Consider the following 22,549-nt stretch of genomic DNA (forward strand, 5'->3'; position numbering starts at 1 on the left):
AACAGTGAAGGCAACAACACTGCTGCAACACTGCAGTTGGGACTGTTTAGACTTAATAAATCACTGAAAGCAACCATACAAAACATGCCAGTTTACCACCAACAGGTGGTTTATGCTATTCTTTGCCTGCATGATCTACCTGTTAGCAGATCTAGTAGATCTAAAGATGTTTGCCGGATCTTTGGAAAGAGAAGGGAGCTATTTCAGACTCAATGCTGGAATGGGATTCAGTCTACAAATGGATTAAGATATACCTCATATGCATGCATGCTCCTTTTGCTACACTACATTTTGTTTAGACTACCTGTAGGCGTTGCATATTTGTCAGAGGTTGCATTGTTATCTGTGGATTAAACCCACATGTGGAATCATGAGCATGAAAAAACTATTTGTGCTCAGCTGAAACTGAACAGTCTTAAATCTATTCACAGCAACTCTCCTTTTTCACTGAAGAAAACCAAGGTTACTTTGTCCCTTTCTTCCTGACAGAAGCTCGGAGATCTCAGAGTGTATAAACCTTCCATAATCCACAAATGTGGATAACACAGTATCCCATAAATTTTTCTATATAATCTATAACATTCTCATTATTCATAATTCATAATGACATTTCATAAACCACTTATTGATCAATAAGCATTAAAACTGCAGGCTGTGCATCAGTGGACCACTGTCTGGTGCTGACCAGACAACTCCAACATTTTAAGCATTCTGCTTCTGTTGAATTTCACAGAAAGACTGTGTCACAAACTGGTAGCATGGAGTAGAAAGATGTCACATAAACATAAGATATGATGCATTGTTACAGAGCAAACTACCCAACATGTTATGTATTTAAAATGATTGTTAGCTCAACCAGCTACACCATGAAAAGGTTATTTACATGTTAATGTGCCATTAAAAATATTCTAATATTACTATATCTAGTAAGATAACACTGACCTCTGCCTAATGTCTATTATACTTGCACATTTTAACTTGAATAAAATTCTGAAAGGAGGACCTTCAATTTTAGATTTTATTTATTTATTTATTTATTTATTTATTACATGTGGATATTGCTACTTTTGCTTCAGTAAAGAATTTTAATACTTTCCATCAGATGCTATTGGTTGCGTTATGGGAAGTCTAGGATCCAGTGGTTTTAGATCTCGACCCAGAATCTGTCTCTATGAAACCCCATATTCTTTTATATTAAATAAGACAATATGAAATAAATACTAATGTTGATAAACAGAGTAATAATATGTAATTTATTTTTGTATATTTTAGTAATTTATTTTTGCCTGTACTTTGGTATTGGTTAGTTGCTCAGAAAATCCCCCCAAAAAAACAAAATAAATGAACACTAATTATTAATTGGTTCTGTAATGTATTTATCAATATGATTATTTATTTCATATTGTCTTCTTTATTTATTTAATAGTAAACACTTTGTCTCTCCATACCTCTTAACTCTATGGGAGTACAATACTCAGCAGTACTCTTGATGCCAGTGATGCAGCATCATACTCAGATACAGACCTGCAGCGCCCCCAGCAGGCGAACAGTCGTGCTGCAGTCGAGCTGACAGAAGACAACAGCCGTCCCCATAGAGACAGGCTCCGACAACAAGGCTGCCTGGCCACCGTTAGTCCTCTCTGAGGCGATGACAGCCTCAATATGAAACGTCCGGCATTTGGACATTAATAATTTCCTCGAAAACAGACTTCCGGATGGCTGCCAAACAGATTTTTTTATTATTGGATTAACGACCATCAGCCGCCAGTCGCAGCTTTATCCTGGGAGGCCGGAGATTTGTGTCGCCGGGCAGGGAGGAGTCCTGTTTTTTAACCGTTAGCTGAAGCCAAGCCAGCATGTCGGCGCTTTAACAACACGTCCACCTCAAAGACAAAGCTGCCTAATGCACCCTTAGAGGTGAGTCTTTGTTGTGTCTGTCGGTGTAAATTTCGGGGTGTGCGCAGTTTGGCTAGCTAACCACAGCTAACGTCGATACTCTGAACTTAACGGTGTTAGTGTTAGGTCATCCGCTGGTCACCACGACCAGCCTCGACTGGACCTAGCTAGAAACAGGCTAGCATCATCTGTCAAAGATGGCAGCAATTTTTGGTCGCTAATAAACCCAGACTGGCTCTCATTCATGTCCAGAAGTGCAGGTTTTCTCTCTCACTCCAACCTAACACATCAGCTGATTGACAGCTGAAACAATGCGCAAATAAGTGACGTTTTAGTGAGATTTTAAAGATATGCTCCTGGTGTAGGAATCATGGTGACTTGGCAGCAGAGACACCTGCAGTAGGCGCAGGTTCAACGAGGTGAGTGCATGTGTAGTTTTTCACATCATCAGTATAGCAGGTGCTGTCAGGGAGCCAGGCCCTGCTTGTTGTTCCTCATGCCGATGATGTAATGCGGTCGGCTTAGTGATGTGTCCGTGTCTCTCGGTGCAGGATGGACGTGGAGGTGAGTGCTGGCAGGGACAGCACCTGGAGGAGAGCAGCAGCAGCAGCAGATGATGCCGGAGGGGGAGGCATGGAGGCTCAGGTCGTGCCGCTGGAGATCTACGACTCTGCAAGAGCCAAAATAGACGCAAATCTCCGCTGGCTGTTTGCCAAAGCTTATGGTATAGGTAAGGCTGCCTCTGTGTCCTCCTCTCACCGTTGGGACTTTGAATCACGTTATTGTGTGTTTTATGTGCTTGTTTGTTTATTGGAGATACAGCTAATGTGCATGAACTGAACTCAGGCAGACTGTCTATTGCAGCTAAGTAGCCCAGGGTAAATATGTATATTCTGGTAAAATATCAGCAGCTGCACATGTTATGTAATTCATATGGTATTTGTACAATATAGACTCTCTACTGTAGCTGCATGAACAGTTTGCTGAATGCAAATCCTGTTAATTGAGCCTGAGCAATTGCACCTGTCCACTTTCTGTCAAACAGTCTTGGAGAGGAACAAAAACAATGCACAGTTAAAAACAACATCTCTTTATATGTTTGTTAAAGAGGATATTACAGCACTTGCATTATTCACTCATATACTCTAGGCCTATCAGTTTTGTATTAATGAAATTAAAATACAGTATATAATGTACTGACTACAACTGTGCATGAGAGGATGGAGAGATGGTGACATCTCTATGTGTTATGTTTTTTTGGCGTTTTATTACTATTATTTATCACCAGCTGATTTACTAAAGGCCTATCCAGGGTTTAACCCAGGACATTGTATAGCCGAGCACAATAGTCACAATACTCGTTAAATATCCAACATTTGCTCTTTGAAATTGTGCGTCTGCACTCTCTCATAAAAACTAATGGATTTGATAAGTGTGTATGCAGTGGTCAAGGTGAGGTGCCCCACCACTGCTATAAAACACTACAGAAAAGCCGAAACACTGCTACCAACATCGGTTTGGTGTCAGTGAAAAAGATTTCAGCATAAAGGTATTTAGAGATAGATCAGTGATTAGATCAGTATTCAGTCCAAAAAGACAATAAGAATACACTGTAGCTACATCTCCAGTGCCCAAGTGTACATGTGTTGACACCCTTCCTGTTTACAGATTTAGTTGTCACACACATTGAGTATTAGCCAATTTGTCATTTGCTTTGTTGTCTGGTTCTTTTCACTGTCAAAAACGTAAATAACCTCCCTGAGAAAAACCGTGACAGCATAGCAGCAGTCCAGACCTTCACGCCTGTGAGTGAAGACTTCAGTAGACGTCTCATGATCAGTCAGTCTTTTATACATAGGTCACTAGCCTCGCCCGCGCTGACGAGGTCGACTAAAACATTCAAAATGATTGCTCCACATCACCAGGCTGTAAGTAAATGTCTGGAAATTACTCCTTGAATGTGGGTTTTTGTGTCACTCGCTGATTGCTCGCTGAGGAGTGTGAGCAGGAGGTCAGCTGTGCTGTTCACGCGAGCCTGCCAGTCTCTGTGATTTTATTATCAGTTTGACAATGAGGCATTTGGAAGGAGACACAGAGCCGGTCGCTCAGTAAAGGAAAACTCTTTGTCATCATATTCATTTTATTATCCAGACATACTGTAAAGTGTTTCCTGCCCTGCAGTGCTGTCTCCTGTGTTGTAGTGGATGACTCAGTGAATTGAGAGGGGAACAAAACCCTAAAATTCAAAGCTTGCAGCGTATCATACGGATGCTGTGAAAATGAAAGTGACGAGTGCATCATTATTTTCCAAATATGAACATGCATTCTGACAATATCAGCATGATTGATATCACATCAATCTCCCACCAGCTGGAGCATTTATATGCATTGCGTCTGTGTTGGAAATACCGTGAGCTCTTGCCTTGCTGGTCAAAGATTTACCTCTATGTTATCCAACACGGTGTTGTTCCAGGGCAGAGATCAGATGCCCATAATAAACACCAAACAATCACCCTTTCCACCGTCGAGCTTCCTTCTTCCCTTAATCTGATTGGCTCCTCCTGACGTCAGTGTGCCAGGGACACTTAGTAGCCCTTTACAGCAAGTCACCGAGTTCTTGCTCTAACTATACTATCTTAACTCCCTTTTCACACAGATGGATAGTACGAGCATGTGATTTGACAGTCATCACGACTTGAACAAGTTCATACAGTAGAGATGTAGATTTGCACATTTTAACTGTAGCTTAGCTTTTCTGAATAAATTCGGGAAACGGTTTAAATGAGCAGTTCACATGATACATTTTCACATAACCTAAAGGAATAAAATGATCAGCTGTACAATCCTTCCTGCTTCACACTCATCCCATTTATTCACAGTCCTCAATTCACCCTGATTTGCTTTGGTGGTGCCAGTGATGAGTCAGACTTTTTGCTTACTCAGCTCAATGTTATCTGAGGCTGCGGCTAACAATTATTTTCATTATCAATGAATCTGCCAATTACCGTCTGAGTTGGTCTACAAAATGTTAGAAACTAGTGAAAGATGTCTGTCATGATTTCTGTAAGCCTAAGATGCTGTCTTGAGATTGATTTTTTTGTACAACCAACAGTCCAAAACAAAAAAAAAAATTAGTTAAACATCACATAAGACAAAGAAAAGAAGCAAATCGTCACATTTGAGAAGCTGGAACTAGGAAATGTTGCTGGAAAAATGATAGATACGATTAATTGATAATCAAAATTGTTGCTGATTTATTTTCCATCCATCAACTCCAAAAATGTGATGACTGAGCGCTTAGGGAGTTTAGGGAGCCAGCCTATGATTGAGGGCTGCGCAGGAAAAGCCACGAACTTGTCCTTGAATTTGTGATTGTCTCATAACAGTGTTTAATTATTTAATTCCTTGAGCACTGAATTCAGCAGTAGCCGAGAAACATTAAATGTAGGCTATTGAAAGTGAAAGTATGGAAATGCGGAACTGCGGATGATTAAAATGTAAAGCTGTAGGGCTGCTTCACTATGCTGTAGTCATCATAGTCTCTGACTGGACTTGCGCAATTCTGATACCTTAACTCAGGATATCTGCTGACACAAGTACGCTTAATTTGGTGGGTGCTACTCTGGCCTGGTAACTTTGAGATGCCCCTCAACTTTTTGTTTTGTGGTTTTGCTCTCCCACATCTTATAGACTTATGCTGACTTTTATATAAATCATATTGAAAATGTGGTAATAGCAGTAATATTTGTAATGCAAATGCCTGGGACCGTGCAGCATTTAGGAAAAATCCTCCTTATGCACTGAATCATGAATTGCATTTTATGACTATAGCTCATGTTGAAATACAGTGTGTTTGCTTTATGTTTGTTTTCTGTGATACAATCCCTGTTCATTGACAGTCAGTGTGGAGGTCAGAGGAACCAAAACACTTTTATCAGATTAGATGTGCAAACCAACCGACACAGCAGTGCTGCGAGGACTGTGTTGTCTGTGTGCCGGTGTGAAAGTCAGCACAGCCAGTCACATGGTTAAGTGTTTAATGGGATTGGACCTGAAGGCTTCGTCGTTGTTCAACACAGCCTGTTTGTTTGCACTCACGGCAGTTTCATTGATGGCCTTCGGAGAAACCTCCAAATCTTTTCTAAATGTTATTATGAGAAACCAGGCCCATTAGATTTTTATTTAATTTATTTCTTACAAGCTCCATCACTCAGCCATTACCATACTTTCCTCTTCCACAAATTATGTTTTACAATCGTTATTTAATGTCAGAATAGCAACCACACCATGACCTAATTTATGAAGCATAGAGAATTTAATGCAACATTGGAATTAATATTTTAGATGATGAAATATATATGTAGGTCACTGAGAAAGTATATTGTGAACCTGCGTTATGAACTCGTTTTGCTTAGGGTCTTTGATGAATTTGATGTAGACAGTGTTTTCTGCAATATACACTATATTTCCTAGTTTCCTGTTTGCAATCATTTGTCATTATGTATTTCAGGGACCCAAAATGTGTCAAGAAAATATCGTGTAAAGATTACACTACCAGCTGCCTGAACCGTTAAAAGTCAATGCAAGTCAAATACAATACAGTCAAATTTTGATCCTTCACCTGAATGTTTCAGCAGACGTTGAGACTCATCAGACCAGGCAACGTTTTTCCAATCTTCGATTGTCCAATTGTGGTGAGCTCGTGCAAGTTGTAGCCCCAGTTTTCTGTTCTTAGCTGACAGGAGTGTGGTTGTCTGCTTCAGTGTTTGACAGGTTGTGCGTTCAGAGATGCTCCTCTGCATACCTCAGCTGTAAGTGTAGTCACTGTTGCCTTTTCTATCATGTCAAACCAGTTTTGTCATTCTCCTCTGACCTCTGCCATCAACAATATTTTCACCCAGAGGCTCTGGGGCTCAGGAGGTAGAACGGTCGAAAGTTGGTGGTTCGATCTCTGGCCCTTGCAGTTTACATGTCGAAGTGTCCCTGGCAAAAATCCCCAATTGTGAAGGTTTTTGTGAATGATTATTGCTCCTGATGAGCAGGTGACATCTTGCATGTGTGTCGCATAGGTGTAAAGCGCTGTGATTGAAAACTGTAGTCTATGTAGTCCATTTATGATAGCTGGATATTTTCTCTTTTTCCCACCATTCATTGTAAAACATAGAGAAGTTTGTGTGTGAAAACACCAGTGAATCAGTAGTTTCTGTGCCACGTTCAAAGTCACTGAAATCACCTTTCTTCCCCACTCTGATGCTTGGTTGGAACTTCAGCAGATCGTTTTCACCATGTCCTCACGCATAAATGCTCTGAGTTGCTGCCACGTGATTGGCTGAATAGCTATTTGTGTTGCAGAGCAGTTGAACACGTGTACCTAACAAAGTGTCTGTGTGTGTGTTTGTGTGTGTATATTGGCTGTAATTGTACGATGGGATTTAAACAATAGTTGCAGAACTGCGCATGTCCTCATCATACTGTTAATTGAGAATGTGTACAGTAGTTGTAACACATCATGCACACACTACATGATGAGATATTCCTTTCCAATAAATGTTAATGGATGTAAAGCATATGTGAAACCACTGAGTGCTTTTTCAAGAGCTACACATTATACACTAGACAGATTGTTTGCATATGCCAGCTTTTTCATTCTCTCTTCAGGGTCAGTCCTCCATGTGTGCCTACAGGGTGCATCGGCTTAAAGGCTATGTGTTCTCAACATACCGTCTTTTGGAGGATTCTCCATTAAGCCTTCTTATTGGAGAGAATAGTTGTGTCTTTCCCCTGCAGAGCCTGACGGCCCTGCCCTAACTGTCAGCAAGATCTCTGCTGATCAATCTGACCTTGTGGAGAATAGGAACAAAGGCTTTCTCTGCGCCCCCTCCTCAGTTTCACACACACACACACACATGCATGCATAGGCAGGGTGGGCTTTAACCCTTGGATCAGGTGGATAATAAATATCTAAGTAGTATTAGCAACCAGGATTAGAGAGCAGCTCCTGCCTCCCCCTCTGAATCTCCATGCCACTCACACACACACACACACACACACACACACACTCACTCACTCACTCCTCCTGATGTCAGGGACCATAAAACGATCCAGTGAGCAGGCCATGGTGAGGAGATGGGACAGCAACCCAGCCCCCACCTCCGGCCATGCTGGCATCCCCATCCCCATCTCCACGGCAACCAGGCAGGATGAGGGAGCATTCTGGGACAGCTGAGGCTGAGGAAGTGGCAGGGTAAAGAGTGATGTGTTTGTGAATCTGCTGAAGGAAGACGTGTAAGGTTTGAAAAACACAAATGAGGCAGATGAAGACAGACCTGGAGGGGTGTATAACAAGCACTTTCTCACATGATCACGTGACTCTCATGCCCATATGGCTGTGCCACACACCAGCAGAGAGTGAGATAGATACTGTAGGTAGACTGTGCCAAGCAAGCAGTCTGTTGTGAAAGACACAGCTAAGGTTTTGTGCTGTAGCCCTTATCTGAGCCTGCTGTGTGTGTGTGTGTGTGTGTGTGCGTGTGTGTGTGTGTGTGTTATTTTCAAGTGGCTGAATATTGGATGCAAATATCAGCATTCTTCTCCTTTTTAAATGTGCGTACTTTAAAGCTGACTTCTTATTTTCTCGGTTTGGGTCTCAATTCTTATCATTTGAGATACAATTTTATTAATGTGCATGATTGCTGATATCTTGAGACTTGTGACACAGCTTTACAACAATCAGAAAGGGCATAAACATGTCAGGAATGAGCCCAGTTTTCTAAACCACTTATTTTAATAGCGATGAATGATGACTATATCATATATCATATATCATATGCTTTTTAAAAACTGTGTGTGCACAACTACAGTTTTATGGTAGGCCAAAGTAGCACCAGAAAGTAGCACAGTGCAGTCTAATGACTGGCTGCCTATTTGGCTCAAATAAATAGATTTACTTTTGGGAAATATGTTTATTTGCTTTCTTGCCCAGAGTTCAATCGTAAGATTGATACCACTTTCATGTATGTGCATTAACTATGAGGCTAGAGCCATCCGGCTTTTAGTTTAGCTTAGCATAAAGACTTGAAGTAGGGGGAAACAGCTAGCCTGTCTTCAATGAAGTGTGAAAATGACAGTTTGTGATGGCTGCTGGCTCTGGTAAATACTAAGAAAGTAGGCATGTTGGAACTATCCCTTTAAGTTATGTTGACCAGACTGTGTATCTTGTATCAGTAATTTAATCTGGATGGTAAAATGTAATCAGTACTCACTGTTTTAATGGACAAAACCACTAAGACAAGACAAATCTTCCTTTAAAGGAGATATTTGTCTTCAGACAATTCAGTTATGCAGTAATATAAATCATCCATTTAAGAAATATTGCTGATCCCTTTTTTCCTGTTCATACGCATAACCATACTTGCTGTCTCTATCAGGCAACCCTGTTTATTCCTATCTGAATCTACCCAGAAAGTGCTGGAAGATAAATTTCGTGAGTGCATCAGGCCTCAGCTCTGGATTAACATGTGCAAGGCATATAAAAATAGCTGCCCCATGTCTGTGTCCATGAGCAGGAAAACACCCGGCTGGCTGGGACAACACCATCAGCTTAAGTGTCACCACTAAATCCTGTTAGCTCATTGGTTTAAAGCTTCTAGTCCACCTACAGGCCTTTAGGGTTGCTACCTGGCATGCTGTTTAACCATTGGCTTTGTCTCAGTGCTCTCCTCCTACACTGGTTTCGTCTTAGACAGCCTAATACCTTGATAGTCGGTGTCCTGGGAGCTTCTTCGTTATGTAACATGATGTGGCATTGTTGGACACGTGTCTGCACAAAAATAGTTTGCGTGTGAATTCATGGTGTGATTTGTGACTTAATACAACCTTAATAAGTGACAAAACCTCACTAGCCATCCCTGAATATATCATTCAGGGTTGGTACACATTCATTTATTAATACATGTGTGATTGTCACTCCTTCCAGAGCACATCCCTGCAGACCTGCGGGACCCCTTCTATACAGACCAGTACGAGCAGGAACACATCAAGCCCCCCATCATCCACCTGCTGTTGTCTGGAGAGCTCTACTGCCGGGTGTGTGGGCTCATCCTGCACGCAGAGCAGGCTGCCTCACTCCAAAGCCACCAGTCTGTCATCCAGGCCCTGTCCAGAAAAGGCATCTATGTCCTGCAGACAGACAGTTCACCTGTCTCTGATCTGGACCTCAGCTCGGCTCCCATCAAGATGGTGGGTATCTTACCCTTATATTTACTTATAGACCAACATTAACTTTTGCTCTAGCCTTGTGTATTCTGAAACCTGTAATCTGTGTATTACCAAGCTATATTTGACCTGTACTCACATCGATGTGTGATGTATGAAGCTTCTGCATTTAGTCTTGTGTGCTTCAAGAGGTCACTCAGATAGTAAGCATCAGTGTCAATGATTGGAGTCATGTTCAGTGGAGCTTTGCTTTAGCTCTCCTAATATTGGACTTATTACTAATACTGACATTCACATGATCAAACAAAAAACTTGAATAAATGCTACTATGGCTCTGTTTCTGCTGAACGTGTGGAGGCAAAGTTTGAAAACACATTCACTATAACAACTTTATAAGGTGATAATGTGTTGGGTTTTACAGCTTGTTCTACTTGCCCTAAGTGGCGAAATGATTGCCTTTATGTAAATTAGGCTACATGCTCTGTGGTAGTATAACCTAGTGAACTGGCAACCCACACTTGCCATCTGGTAACAAGCTAATGTGACTTTGCTTTCCAGAGCCAAATATGAGCCAAGAGTATTGGCATAAATAATGCACCCGTGGATGTGAGTGTTTTGCAGGTTTTAGAGAATGTAACTAAAATATTCATGTAGCTAAATGAACCAAAGGCTCAGCATTTATCATTTAATATAAACCCACACTTTGGGGGTATTATTCATATCCCACAAGTGTGAAAACACAAAAGGCAACAAGCTGGCCCAGAAGCAGCAGTTTATGCTGTGTTTAGGTGTTACTATATGAAGGTAATGTTTGCTCTCACTACAATGATTCATATTAAACTCAAGTAGAGACACTAAAGACACTCTAAGACCATCATTACATGTAATAGATCAACTGTCTATCCATCATCTGTCAAAGAATGAGTTGATCTGGCATCGTCTGTCTCTGTCATTATAATGAAATCACCTTTATAAGTAAAAAGAAATCCATGTGCCAGGCTCACAGCAACACAAACTGTCATTTTGTGCAGCTTCTTGGACCAATAAAAACAGCGTGTGAGTCATAGATTAATGACATAGTGATCGTCTCACATGTAGGCTGTTGCTGAACTCTCTGTGTTTCAGTCAGGAAGTTCTGCGCTGTTTCCCTGGCAACTGAGTGATGGAGGATCTCAGCTTTGTCTCCACTGACAACAGAAAAGCAGACATGCTATCTGTACTACCATTAACGATGCAGTTCAATAATGGCGTGCGATATAAACAGACCCATGTTTCTAATACAGATTCACAGTGAACACATGAGAAGTATTTCTTAACACAGAGATTGATTATCATAACATGGGGCAGGAAATGTCATTTTAGCATATTTAAGACATGCCAGATACATAGTTAAGTTTCTGTTGTGTCATTCAAAGACTACTCAAAATCTATGTCCTTCCAGAGCTCCCACATCCACCTCATTGATGCCCTGATGATGGCCTATATAGTGGAGATGATCAGTATAGAGAAGGTGGTGTCCAGTGTCAAAAGGTTTTCCAACTTCAGTGCCTCCAAGGAGCTGCCTTTTGACCTGGAAGACGCCATGGTCTTTTGGATCAACAAGGTGAGAACCAGGCATGGTGGTTAATGTTTACACTGTTTATATGTCTGCGTTGACTGACAGCATCTTTGTTGCTACAGGTGAACATCAAGATGAGGGAGATCATAGAAAAAGAGCTGAAAATGAAGCAACATCTGCTGGAGTCACCCAGTCACCAGAAGGTAAAACCCTGTGTGTCTCTTTGTTTTATTCCTGTGTCTCACACACACTTACCACGCTGCTTCAGAGAAACACTTCCTCTCTTGAATAGCGTCTTTCTTTGGAGACGCTGTTGCCTTTGTTCATTGTCCCTCTGGCTGTGATCTGATGAGCACCCAACATCAACCTCTGATCACAGATTTAAACACACTCTAAGTCATCTGGACAACCCCAACCATGTTAGTGCAACAAAAAAAGTTCATATTAACGGAGTTTATTCTGCACTGAACTGTTATGGAACTACAGTCCCTCTGATCTGAGGGCTTTGGGGGATGTATACAGTAGTATAATATATAGTGATGCCATGGAATCAGTGTTTTAGCCTTTATTTGTGTACATTTTGTCCAATTAGTTACTAGCAGTTCCTGTGTGCACTGTTGCCATGGATGTGCACGATTATCACTGGATTAGGTGATTCTCAGGCAAGTTCTGGAGTTATAAATAGCACAGTTTTTCTATGATTTGTGAACACTTACTTGGGATGGAGATCGGAAATAATGATATCCTCAGGAGGTGTAAGTCACACTGGATCTAAAAATATGTTTGTCATGTCTCTGCATTCATATTTGACTGAGTTAGGACTCCACACTCCCCCTTTAACTCTTCTACGTCTCACAGTTCACAACCTCTGCAATAGGTTTATTTGCTTTGGTTCCTATCAACCAGTCAGAAAAGACGTATTGGTTAAAGACAAATGTCTTGTAGGGCTGCTCTTTAGAGGGTAATGGGGTTGCATGAGTCTGAAATAATGCAACAACAAAAGTGAAATCATTGAACGTTTAATTACAATATACACAAACTCCTGTAGTCTGTTTCCTCCTTTGCCTCTTTGTAAAACTAGACATCCTTGACTCTCTCTGCTCAACCCTTTCCAGTCGTCTTTAAGATCAGATCTGTCTCCATGGAAACAGGGGATCTGATTCACTGTATATGAACCCTGACTTGTCTGCTGCTCTTCCTCTTTGTGTCTCCCTAAACCTTCCTCCCCTTCCTGCCTCTCGGACTCTAGTCTCCCTCCAAATGGTATTGGAAGCTTGTACCTGTAAGTGCAACAGTTAGCATTCTCCTGTGTGAGTGTATATGTATGTCTGTTTCTTGATATGTGTGTGTGTATGTGAGATCAGACAGCGGAGAAATGAGCCAAACCAAAAATAACAGCTAATGAGATACACAGGAAAAAGGGCCAACATGAATTAAAACCACTGATGTGCACAGTGCAGGTGACACAGTGCCCCTCAGTGGCAAAGGAAGAAACAGCAAGCTCATGAGACCTTATTCCCTTCTTGTTTGCTTTTGCTTTGCATGAAACCCTTTAGCAGTTTCTTCACTTCTCAGCTGAGCTTTCGCATTCATCACCTTCCCTCCCCAGAACATCAACACATCACAGTACCTTTCTATGCTTTCTAATTTCTTTTATCCTGCAAAGCTGAAGTAAAATACCGGGCTCCAACTCATTACTGCCGTAAAGCAACTTGTGTGGAGTCCAGTGTTTAAAGTGCTAAAGTCCACTCGTGCAGTCACGGCTTGCCTTATTTCATTAACTTCCTACCAATCTTGTCTTTCTTCCCTCATCAGCCTGATATAATGCATGCTCTGGCCCACTGCTTATTGGAGCCTGTGGAGTTCTCTCGTGTGGTAATGTACTCCCCATTGACCTTTTTGACCTTATTGTTTTACCCCTTTCTATCGTTTATCACCTGAACCAACCACTAAACCCACCTTAGGCTTGGTTAAAAAGTGGTTTACATGCCAGTTGTTGTACCACATGACAGGTCATTTACACAAGATGCTTCTCTAAAGGACTTTGCACAGCTTCACCTGACCTAATCTGATAAATAAAGGCCATCAAGCACTGGATGCCAGTTACAGACACTTACTCAACAGCGTATGTGTTAAAGAGAGCCAGATAATAATTTAGTGAGAAAGTGAGAAATGGTGTGTTTGTGTGTAAGCATGAGACCCAGCGCTCAAATTAGATAAATTTGTGTACGTTGTTTAAACTTGTGCCCTCTCTTGCCGTGCAGGTGCGTTACCGCAGAGATCACCTGGCAGGTCGGACACTTCAGCACTTCCCTCTGTTGGATGACCTGTTGAAGGATGTGTGTGACGGCACGGCTCTGCTGGCTGTGATCCACTTCTATTGCCCAGAAATCATTAGACTAGAAGGTATGTTAACACTGGACAGCTAGATCCACTGCTGAAAGGTACAAGATACTACAGTTTTTCACTCCCTGAGCTAAGCTAATGCCTGCTGCCTCATACTGAGTGTACCGCATTAACTTAGTGGTACTGATCTTCTCATCTAACTCTCAGCAAGAAAACAAACTTGAAACTTATTTCCCAAAACGGCAAACATATTTCATTAAGGCGTCCTATAAGAAATAGTTTTAAAAAGTAGCTTGAGCTACCACTGAACTATTACAGTGTACATTATTAGCATGATCTTATTGATCATTGTTGTCCTATTCTGTGCAGATATCTGTCTGAAGGAAGTTCCCTCCATAGCAGACAGCGTGTACAACATCCAGCTACTAAAGGAGTTTTCCAATGAATACCTGAACAAATGCTTTCATCTGAAGCCTGAGGACATGTTATATTCTCCACCAGTTCTAAAGGTCAGCACAAAAATACTGAACAACAAGAAAATACTTTAAAAACAGGCTTCAGCGACATGTGTTGCTCAACTTGATCACCTTGTCTTGCAGAATAATGTGATGGTCTTCATTGCTGAACTCTTCTGGTGGTTTGAGAGTGTGAAGCCAGAGTTCGTACAGCCCAGGGACCTTCAGGAAATCAGAGATGGTATAACACACCTTCTTCTTCGATATACTTTTTTTAATTTACTGAACTTCTAAAGGCTCTTTTAAACAGGGTGTACTATGTTGGTTAATAGCCAATGGTTAATTCCCTTCTACCATTTTTGTAGTGAGATTGCTACTGCAGCCCAAGAGTTCACGACCCCATGTTGCCATCTCCAGCGTCACCAAACGTAGTTTCCTGACATCATCAAACTCTGCTGACACCTTGACCACGCCCCCGAGCCCTGACCTCAGGTATTATCCAGTGACGTTGTTTTCCAGTAACATCACACAGAGACGGTTTTACTTTCAAGTTACTGGTTTCCTTAATACATTGTCTGTGTTTTTTTCACCTGTGTTCATTATCACAGCACTTAAACTGTAATGTTTAAAATGCCTCTGCACTTAACATGCACATTAACACAGAGAGTCATTTTGGATACACACTATGAGATTTTCCAGAAAAGCTTTCTCCATATCTCCAACATTTTTAAACATTTCATAAACTATAATCAAACCAGATGTAGCTTGAAAACCCAAACCTCTCTGTATTTCCTTTACAGCACTAAGCCAAGCTCATTAAGCCCATCTCACTCCTTACTGCCCTTGAGACAGAGACAGCAGAAAGTGGCTGAGGAGAACACTTCAGGTAATACAAAAGTAAAAGTACCCAGGCTCCTCTAGTTACAAAGTTCTTCAAACAGAAGAACTAGTTGTTCTTTGAAGGTGAAATGTACCCAAGTTGTGTTCGTGTATCTTTCCTTATTTGAATGTCCACTTCTAACAAAAAAATAAAGTATTTGAGGAGTTGTTAATTAAAGCATTTGCTAGAATGTTTGAAGTGGTACACTTCTTACTTGTCAGTGTTATATTCTGTCTAGACAATGAATTCCCACAGTCTAGATTATTGAAATCATCCCCAATTACTGGTACTGTTTGAGAAGTGCTTTTTGTAATATAGATAATATTTACTTTGTACAGAGGTGAGAAAAAGGCCCAACTCTATGGCACATACTGATGGGCTGCATCAGGGCTCAATACTGGCCTGGCCAGAGAGGAGGCCGAGGTGAGCAGTGTGATTACAACCTTCACAATTACTGTTCTGACCAGTTATTCAATTTAATGTACCACAAGATGCAGATATAACAGATTATTGTTGCTCCGTGATTCATTACCCTTAGCTCACATTAATTATATTCTTCCTCTCTCCACATCCAGGCCTTTATCCCAGCCGGTGCCCTACGCCCTGCACTGTCCCCTGGAGGATGATGCAGACAGTATAAGTCTTGCTCGGTCCATCAGCAAAGACAGCTTGGCCTCCAATATAATGTGCATCACCCCCAAACACATGCTGGGGTCTGGTCCTCAACTGTCTCAACACAGACTCAGTGGTCAAAGCCTGCTTAGTCACATGCGCATAGAGGATGAGGAGGAGGAGATAGAAGAGGAGGAACTGGTCGCTGTAATCCACCCTTCTGCATTTTCTCGATATCGACTTGGGAGTGACATGGAGCAAGACGAACTGGAAATCCAGAGCGCGACCTTGACCTCAAGGGTTTCTAACAGTCGTTGCTCTCCCCGCCTTGACATGACCCCCTGTACTCCCGACCACCAGGCAGACAGCTACTATCTGGAGCCTTTGATGCCTGCCATCCCGAAACCAGCCAAAGAGAAGAGCATCAGCCTGAACAAGGAGGAGGAGAGTGGTGAGAGCCGTTGTAGAGCAGCAGGAGCTGCAAGGAAAGCAGCCACCAATGTCCCAAGCACCTCACAGAGGAAAGCCTCTGTGGTTGAGTCAAACAGAAGTACCTTCACACCCATACCTGTGGTAGAATCAGCCCCTAGCTCTCTCAGGCCACCCACAGAGGGGTCGATAGGCATCCCTCAGTCTGTGAGGAAACAGCCCCAAGGCTTTTTCCTTCATTTGTCAGGAGAGCTAGAGCACCACAGCCCTGAGGTAGGGCACGACTCTGACTCTGACATTGCAGACCTTGAGGAAGACGAGGAGGAGGATGATCAGATGGAGCTGGCCAAAGTGGTGATGAGGAGAGGAAAGGGACAATACTTAGAGGAGGGAGAGATGTGTGAATTTGGAGAGGGAGAGGGTGAGTCAGCCAAACTGAGAGAAGACTTGAAGATTAGTGAGTGGGACGATAAGGAAGACTTCAGTGGACGCTCCAGCCCTTGCCTCAGTACCATATCCTGGGCGAGCAGCTGCAGCGCTTCAGGCAGCACCAGTGTCAAGATGACCAGCTTTGCAGAGAGAAAGCTTCTTAAACTTGGCCTCCGTGATGGATTCTCAAGTACCAGCAGCTCTCAGAAGACCACACCAGATGGCTCTGAGGTTACCCCCTGCCCTCCCTGGCAACTGAGGAGTGACTGCACCTCCGGCTGGATAGGGAAGGAGCCTGCTCCTATGTTGGGGAAGAATATGATGGTGAGTCCCTCAGTTGTGCCTTCAGAGCTGCTGCAACTTCACATGCAGCTAGAAGAGCAAAGACGTGCTATTGAGTATCAGAAGAAGAAGATGGAGACCCTATCAGCAAGGCAGCGACTAAAGCTAGGGAAAGCTGCGTTCTTGAACATTGTTAAGAAGGGTGGAGGGAAGAGTGACACACTTCCTCTGCCCCTGAAACACTCAGAATCTGCAGAACTGGCTGACCGGAGTAGAGTGAAGACCCAGTCCTGCAAGGATGACTCCTGTCTTGATGCTCTGAAGGTCCAGGCAAAGGCAGGTCAAACAGAGGCAGGGCAGATGAAAAGAGACAACAGGTTGAACACCCTGTCCCAGGATAATGGGGCTGAACCTGACTTGAATGAGTGTTCCCACTCTATAGATCTACTCAATGAAGCTATTAGTTCCATTCAACACCAGATGATGCAGCTCTCCTTACAGCAAGACCTGCTAATGAAGCGTGTGGTGTCACCTCCTGAACGTGTAGAATCAAGCCCCAGCACAACCCCGAACACGACGCAATCAACATCCTCTACCTCAGACTCCAGATCCTTTGCACTTCACTTTGTAGATATCAGTGGCAGCAACTCTGCACCTTCTCGCCGTCCTCCCAAGCTCAGCTCCAGCCAACGCAGCAAAGCCTTGGAGCAAAAACAGAGTAAAGACAACAGCAAGTTGGCTTCTGTCAAGTCTAATACTCAGTCCCCCAAAGAAAATTCTGGTGGAGACCAGAAGACAGGGAGTAGCTCCAGGCTAGAGACAAGCCTTCAGAGAAACACAACCTTCAGAGTTCATAATGACCTCAAGCAGCGCAGCAGCAAAGAGGGAACTGGGGGCTTCTTGGACAAAACGCAATCACAGGACCCACAAGTCATTTCCAGTACATCAGTGTCTCCCTCGGAGGCTGCGGAACAAGAGGAGGACAATGTTGCCAACTCAGGAAAAGAGGCTGTGGGTGGAGATGAGAATACCAGGGTCAAGGGTCAACTGATTGAGGTCGACCTATCAGAGCTTAAAGATCCACTGGAAGATGGAAGTGCAGACTGCACTGAGGCCGAGCAGAAGAATGTGCTAGGCTTCTTCTTCAAGGTAAAATTTAGGATTTCTGCATTTTCATGTGTGCACTGCGTGTGTGACTTGTGATTTTGAATATCAAGAGTACAATCTGGGAAGCGTAACTACAAATGTCAGTGATGCTCACTCGTTTTTACCGTCCAGGATGATGAGAAAGCGGAGGATGAAATGGCCAAACGTCGTGCTGCCTTCCTTCTCAAACAGCAACGCAAAGCTGAGGAAACTAGACTACGCAAACAACAGCAAGAAGCTGAGAGTGAGCTCAAACGTGATGAGGCCAGGTAAGTTTTCATTCCACACACTCAAAGATTTATTGTAAGGATAAGTATTTGGCTGCAGGGATGTGTGGAGGGCTGTGTATCTTTTTAACACAGATAAATAAACTCTCCTTTCCTACCTTCAAGGCGCAAGGCAGAAGAGGACCGTGTTCGTAAGGAGGAGGAGAAGGCACGACGAGAGCTTATTAAGCAGGAATACCTGCGGAGGAAGCAGCAAGCGTTGATGGAAGAGCAGGGTCTGGTCAAACCTCGCCCACGGACTAAGTCCCGCAGGAGTAGGCCGAAATCACTGCACCGTGATGAGTCCAACAGCCTCTCCAAAGGATCCACCACTCGTAAGACCACCTTTAGTACTTAACCAGTGACTATTTTCGTCTAGTGCTCCATGTTTTATTCGTTGTCAGCTTAGAGTAGTGCGCTTGTCTACACGCTGTTGTATCATCTGATAGGCTGTGTGTGCACGTTGTCTTTCAGTTTAGTTCACTTGTGTACATTCGTCATCATCCTCTGAGTGTGTACATGTGTGTTATGCAGGTAATTCTCTGAAGGTGTCGATGTTGATCAAAGCGAAGGGCTCAGCAGCAGGCTGCAGGGGAGGTGAACCTTCTAACCTGCTCTGCATGTCGTGACATCAAGCATACACAGCCCCTTAAAATACTTCATGTGACAAACCCTGCGGGGGTCAGCTATGGATTACATACTATGAAAATAAATCTTTTTAGAGTTGATAATTTTGACTTATTTATTATCCATTTGTCATTTAGTTGCCTGTTATGCAGCTTCTGTCCCTTGTTTGAATCGCAGGGTTGCAAACTTAAAGTAACACTACATCGTCAATTTGGGTCACTGCTTGTCATGTGAAAATACAGTAAAAAAGGTGTGGAATGGGTAAACAACAGTGCTGTGTTTCTTAAGGTAACTTAATCCTTCTGTCCGTCATTTTCAGCTGATCTGAGCTGTAGTTATCAAGGATCGACGCTCTCTTTGGCCACTGAGGCAGACAGTGTCATCTCTGGAGGGGCAGAGTCACAGAGGTGAGATTTCCTGTGTTGTGTGTTAAATGCAGAGATAATCTCTTCCCATATTGTGTTTCCATGCTGTGATCTGATTGACCTGTAAATATGTCTTCAAGGGCTGGATCTGTGTGTTCCGTGGAGTCATTTCCTATGCTGAGCAGGGCGTCTAGCAGGAACATGGAGAGGGACTGGGAGAACGGCTCTATAGCCTCTTCCATCACTTCAATGGAGTACAATGGTGGGTAGAAATGCAGAAACAAGACTATGTATTTATTTAACCACCACCATCACAAAGCAATAATTTCAGCAGACCATTTTCAAACCAAGGCTAAAGATGAAAAACATTTCGATTTTGTGGCTTGCTTTAAAAAATTGTTGTGCTTACTCGTTTTCTTGCAAGAAAGAAGATCAATACCATACCACTTTCATACCTGTCTGGTAAATATGAAGCCATAACCAGCAGCCAATTAGCTTAGCATTTAGCATCTTTGTTTAATCTGTTGAAAAAACCAAAATGTAAAAACAACACTTAATGGTTTTTACTTGGGGATATGCCCTGGAATTACCTCTTGGTCTTGCCCTGATTTATGCATTTGTGTTATAATCTTTTTGTTTTTGTTGTATGTTTTGTCTGTTAAAGGTCCTAAACTGTTCAAGGAGCCAAGCTCCAAGTCCAACAAGCCAATCATCATCAACGCCATCGCTCACTGCTGTCTGGCTGGAAGGGTTAATGAAACCCAGAAGAATGCTGTTTTGGAGGTTAGTGTGATCACTTGAAATTAATTTATTGTAGCCGTGTCCGTATAGCTATCAGTGCTACTTTCATGCCAAGAACAAGTTTGTTGTTCTGGGGTGTTTTTGTATTTATTACTCTCACAGTTACATTTATAACTAATGATTTGCCATATTCAGAAATTGTGTTTTATGTGTCTCACTGAACACAGGAACTGGAAAAGTGTGAGTCCAATCACCTGATCATCCTCTTCCGCGACGGTGGGTGCCAGTTCCGCGCCATTTACTCATACTCACCGGACACAGAGGAGATCGTCAAGTTCACAGGCACAGGACCGCGCACTATCAGCCGGAAGATGATTGACAAGCTCTACAAATACAGCTCGGACCGCAAGCAGTTCACTGTCATCCCCGCCAAGTCTGTGTCGGTCAGCGTGGACGCCCTGACCATCCACAATCACCTGTGGCAGGTCAAGAGACCAGGGAGTGCACGTAGGAAGTGAGAAAGAGGAGGAAAGAAAACACTTCTTATAGTCTCTGTTCTATCTACTACTGTTGGGCAGGACCCAATGATCTCTGAGGTGACTGACATGTGATCACGTGACTAACATGTCATTAGACAGGAGGATTAGATGTTCTTATTGATGGAGATGTCAGCCTGCGGCGGTGCGAGAATATGATCGTCTGCCAACTGAATGCTCTGATTTCTTTCTTTTCTTGTCTCGTTAGCTTTTTATTCTGCATGTCACATATTTATGTTTTAATTTGTGGGTACGCCCTTCGTTTATTAGGCACTGTTAATGATGGACTGATTGTTATGTAGCGGTGAAGAAATGGACCCTCAAGTCGAATACCACTGAATCTACTTACAGTAGGAAGCATACTACTGAAACCAAGTGCAACTACAGACAGGCAGTGGTGAACACTGACTTGACCATGTTTTGAAAAGTTAAAGGTACTTCAGCTTGGCAAAAATACCCTACTGCTGTGATTAATCCAGGCTCCACATACACAGCCTCTGTTATTCACCTGTATCTACTCCTGGTCGCTGCTTTTATGAAGAGGGAGCTTTGAACAAACTTTTTTAATGTATGTATGGAATGGATGTTAGTGAGTGGTAATCTGCAGTCTTGTTTTCTATTTAGTGTGTTTGGCGAAGTGTGTGAGTCTTGTGTCAGGGAAGGAGAGAGCTGAATGCACTGCTTGTGCATTCAGCTCTGAATGTGTTTTCTCACTCTCTTGATTATCGTTTAAACTTTATGTCAACAGAACAATGGAGCAAAGCAACAAAACTGTTTTTTTTTGTTTGTTGTCTTTTTAGTTTGGGAGCTGTGTGCTGCTGTTACAGTGGGAACAGAAATAATGTTCTTTTTACAGTGAGGGAAATTGTACTAGTATTTATTCCAAACAGGAAGCGCGTTTGAGACTCAGTGCATTATACCTTTTCAGTAGTGCATTATATTGTATTAACTTCATACTTATATTCCACCTCCCTTATGAGCCACCTGAGATCCCTGACTGGCTCATATTGCTGAACCAAAATGAACTGAGATATGCCACTGAGCTTTTTGCCGCTCATTAACTGCTCACAGGATTCTGGTGAGATGTACAATTTTAACGTAGCTTCTGGCGCTCAACACTAGTAATTTCTCTGCAATGACTGACTGTCAGCAGCTGGTTCAATGTCGGGTGGAAACTGCACAATACTTGATATTTGTTTGCTGCATTTTGTACATTTTTGAGTAGTATTTTTTGTACATTATGTACAAGTTATGTTTACTAAAAAGCAGGCACTATTTTGAATTTTATTCTGTTACAGGCTTTCAGAGATGTTATGAGTCTTACTTTGTTGTGTTATATTCTATGTTTATTTTTTTTGAAGAGATATAATAAAATGCAACTAGGTATGTTTTCTGAAGAAATGTTTGTGCATTTTTGATTGTACACCGTGTGTTCATCTGTTCTTTACTGCTCCTGTTTTCTTTCTTTGACCATCTGCCTTCATGTTTCATGCTTTTTCTCTGTCTCCTTTTTCTCTGCTGCTCTCTAACTCTATAACTATTACCTATCACCACAAAAGATCACTAATTTACAATGAATCTGAGTTTAAACAGAAAATGTAACTCTTCTATGCAAACAAAAGGCTTTTGTTCCCAAATGTTTAAATTTGTGTCTGTGAGCACTTCTCCTTTGTCAAGATAATCCATCTGACAGCTGCGGCACATCAAGATGCTGATTAAACAGCATGATTACTGCACAGGTGTGCCTCAGGCTGGTCACAAAAGGCC

General features: G+C 42.4%; 1 protein-coding gene across 1 annotated transcript; it reads left to right on the plus strand.

The window, feature by feature from the left end:
- Positions 1–2,448: 2,448 nt before the first annotated feature.
- Positions 2,449–21,410, plus strand: camsap1a (calmodulin regulated spectrin-associated protein 1a). Its single transcript, XM_041959743.1, has 18 exons — positions 2,449–2,626; positions 9,872–10,134; positions 11,552–11,713; positions 11,791–11,871; positions 13,933–14,074; positions 14,384–14,523; positions 14,614–14,710; positions 14,835–14,961; positions 15,270–15,355; positions 15,688–15,772; positions 15,925–18,250; positions 18,380–18,516; positions 18,640–18,848; positions 19,048–19,110; positions 19,460–19,547; positions 19,646–19,767; positions 20,170–20,288; positions 20,474–21,410. Exons 1-18 carry the CDS (start codon positions 2,449–2,451, stop codon positions 20,762–20,764), a joined length of 4,716 nt encoding a protein of 1,571 aa, XP_041815677.1. The 3' UTR covers positions 20,765–21,410.
- The last annotated feature ends 1,139 nt before the right edge of the window (positions 21,411–22,549 follow it).

This window comes from Chelmon rostratus, chromosome 19, assembly GCF_017976325.1.
Source record: "Chelmon rostratus isolate fCheRos1 chromosome 19, fCheRos1.pri, whole genome shotgun sequence".
In the NCBI taxonomy this organism is placed as follows: Eukaryota; Metazoa; Chordata; class Actinopteri; order Chaetodontiformes; family Chaetodontidae; genus Chelmon; species Chelmon rostratus.

Coding starts and splice junctions, on each gene's coding strand:
- camsap1a (XM_041959743.1), top strand. CDS start 2,449: ATGGACGTGGAGGTGAGTGCTGGCAGGGACAGCACCTGGAGGAGAGCA. Junction 19,111..19,459: donor AGCAGCAGGCTGCAGGGGAG/GTGAACCTTCTA, acceptor CGTCATTTTCAG/CTGATCTGAGCTGTAGTTAT. Junction 20,289..20,473: donor AGAAGAATGCTGTTTTGGAG/GTTAGTGTGATC, acceptor CACTGAACACAG/GAACTGGAAAAGTGTGAGTC.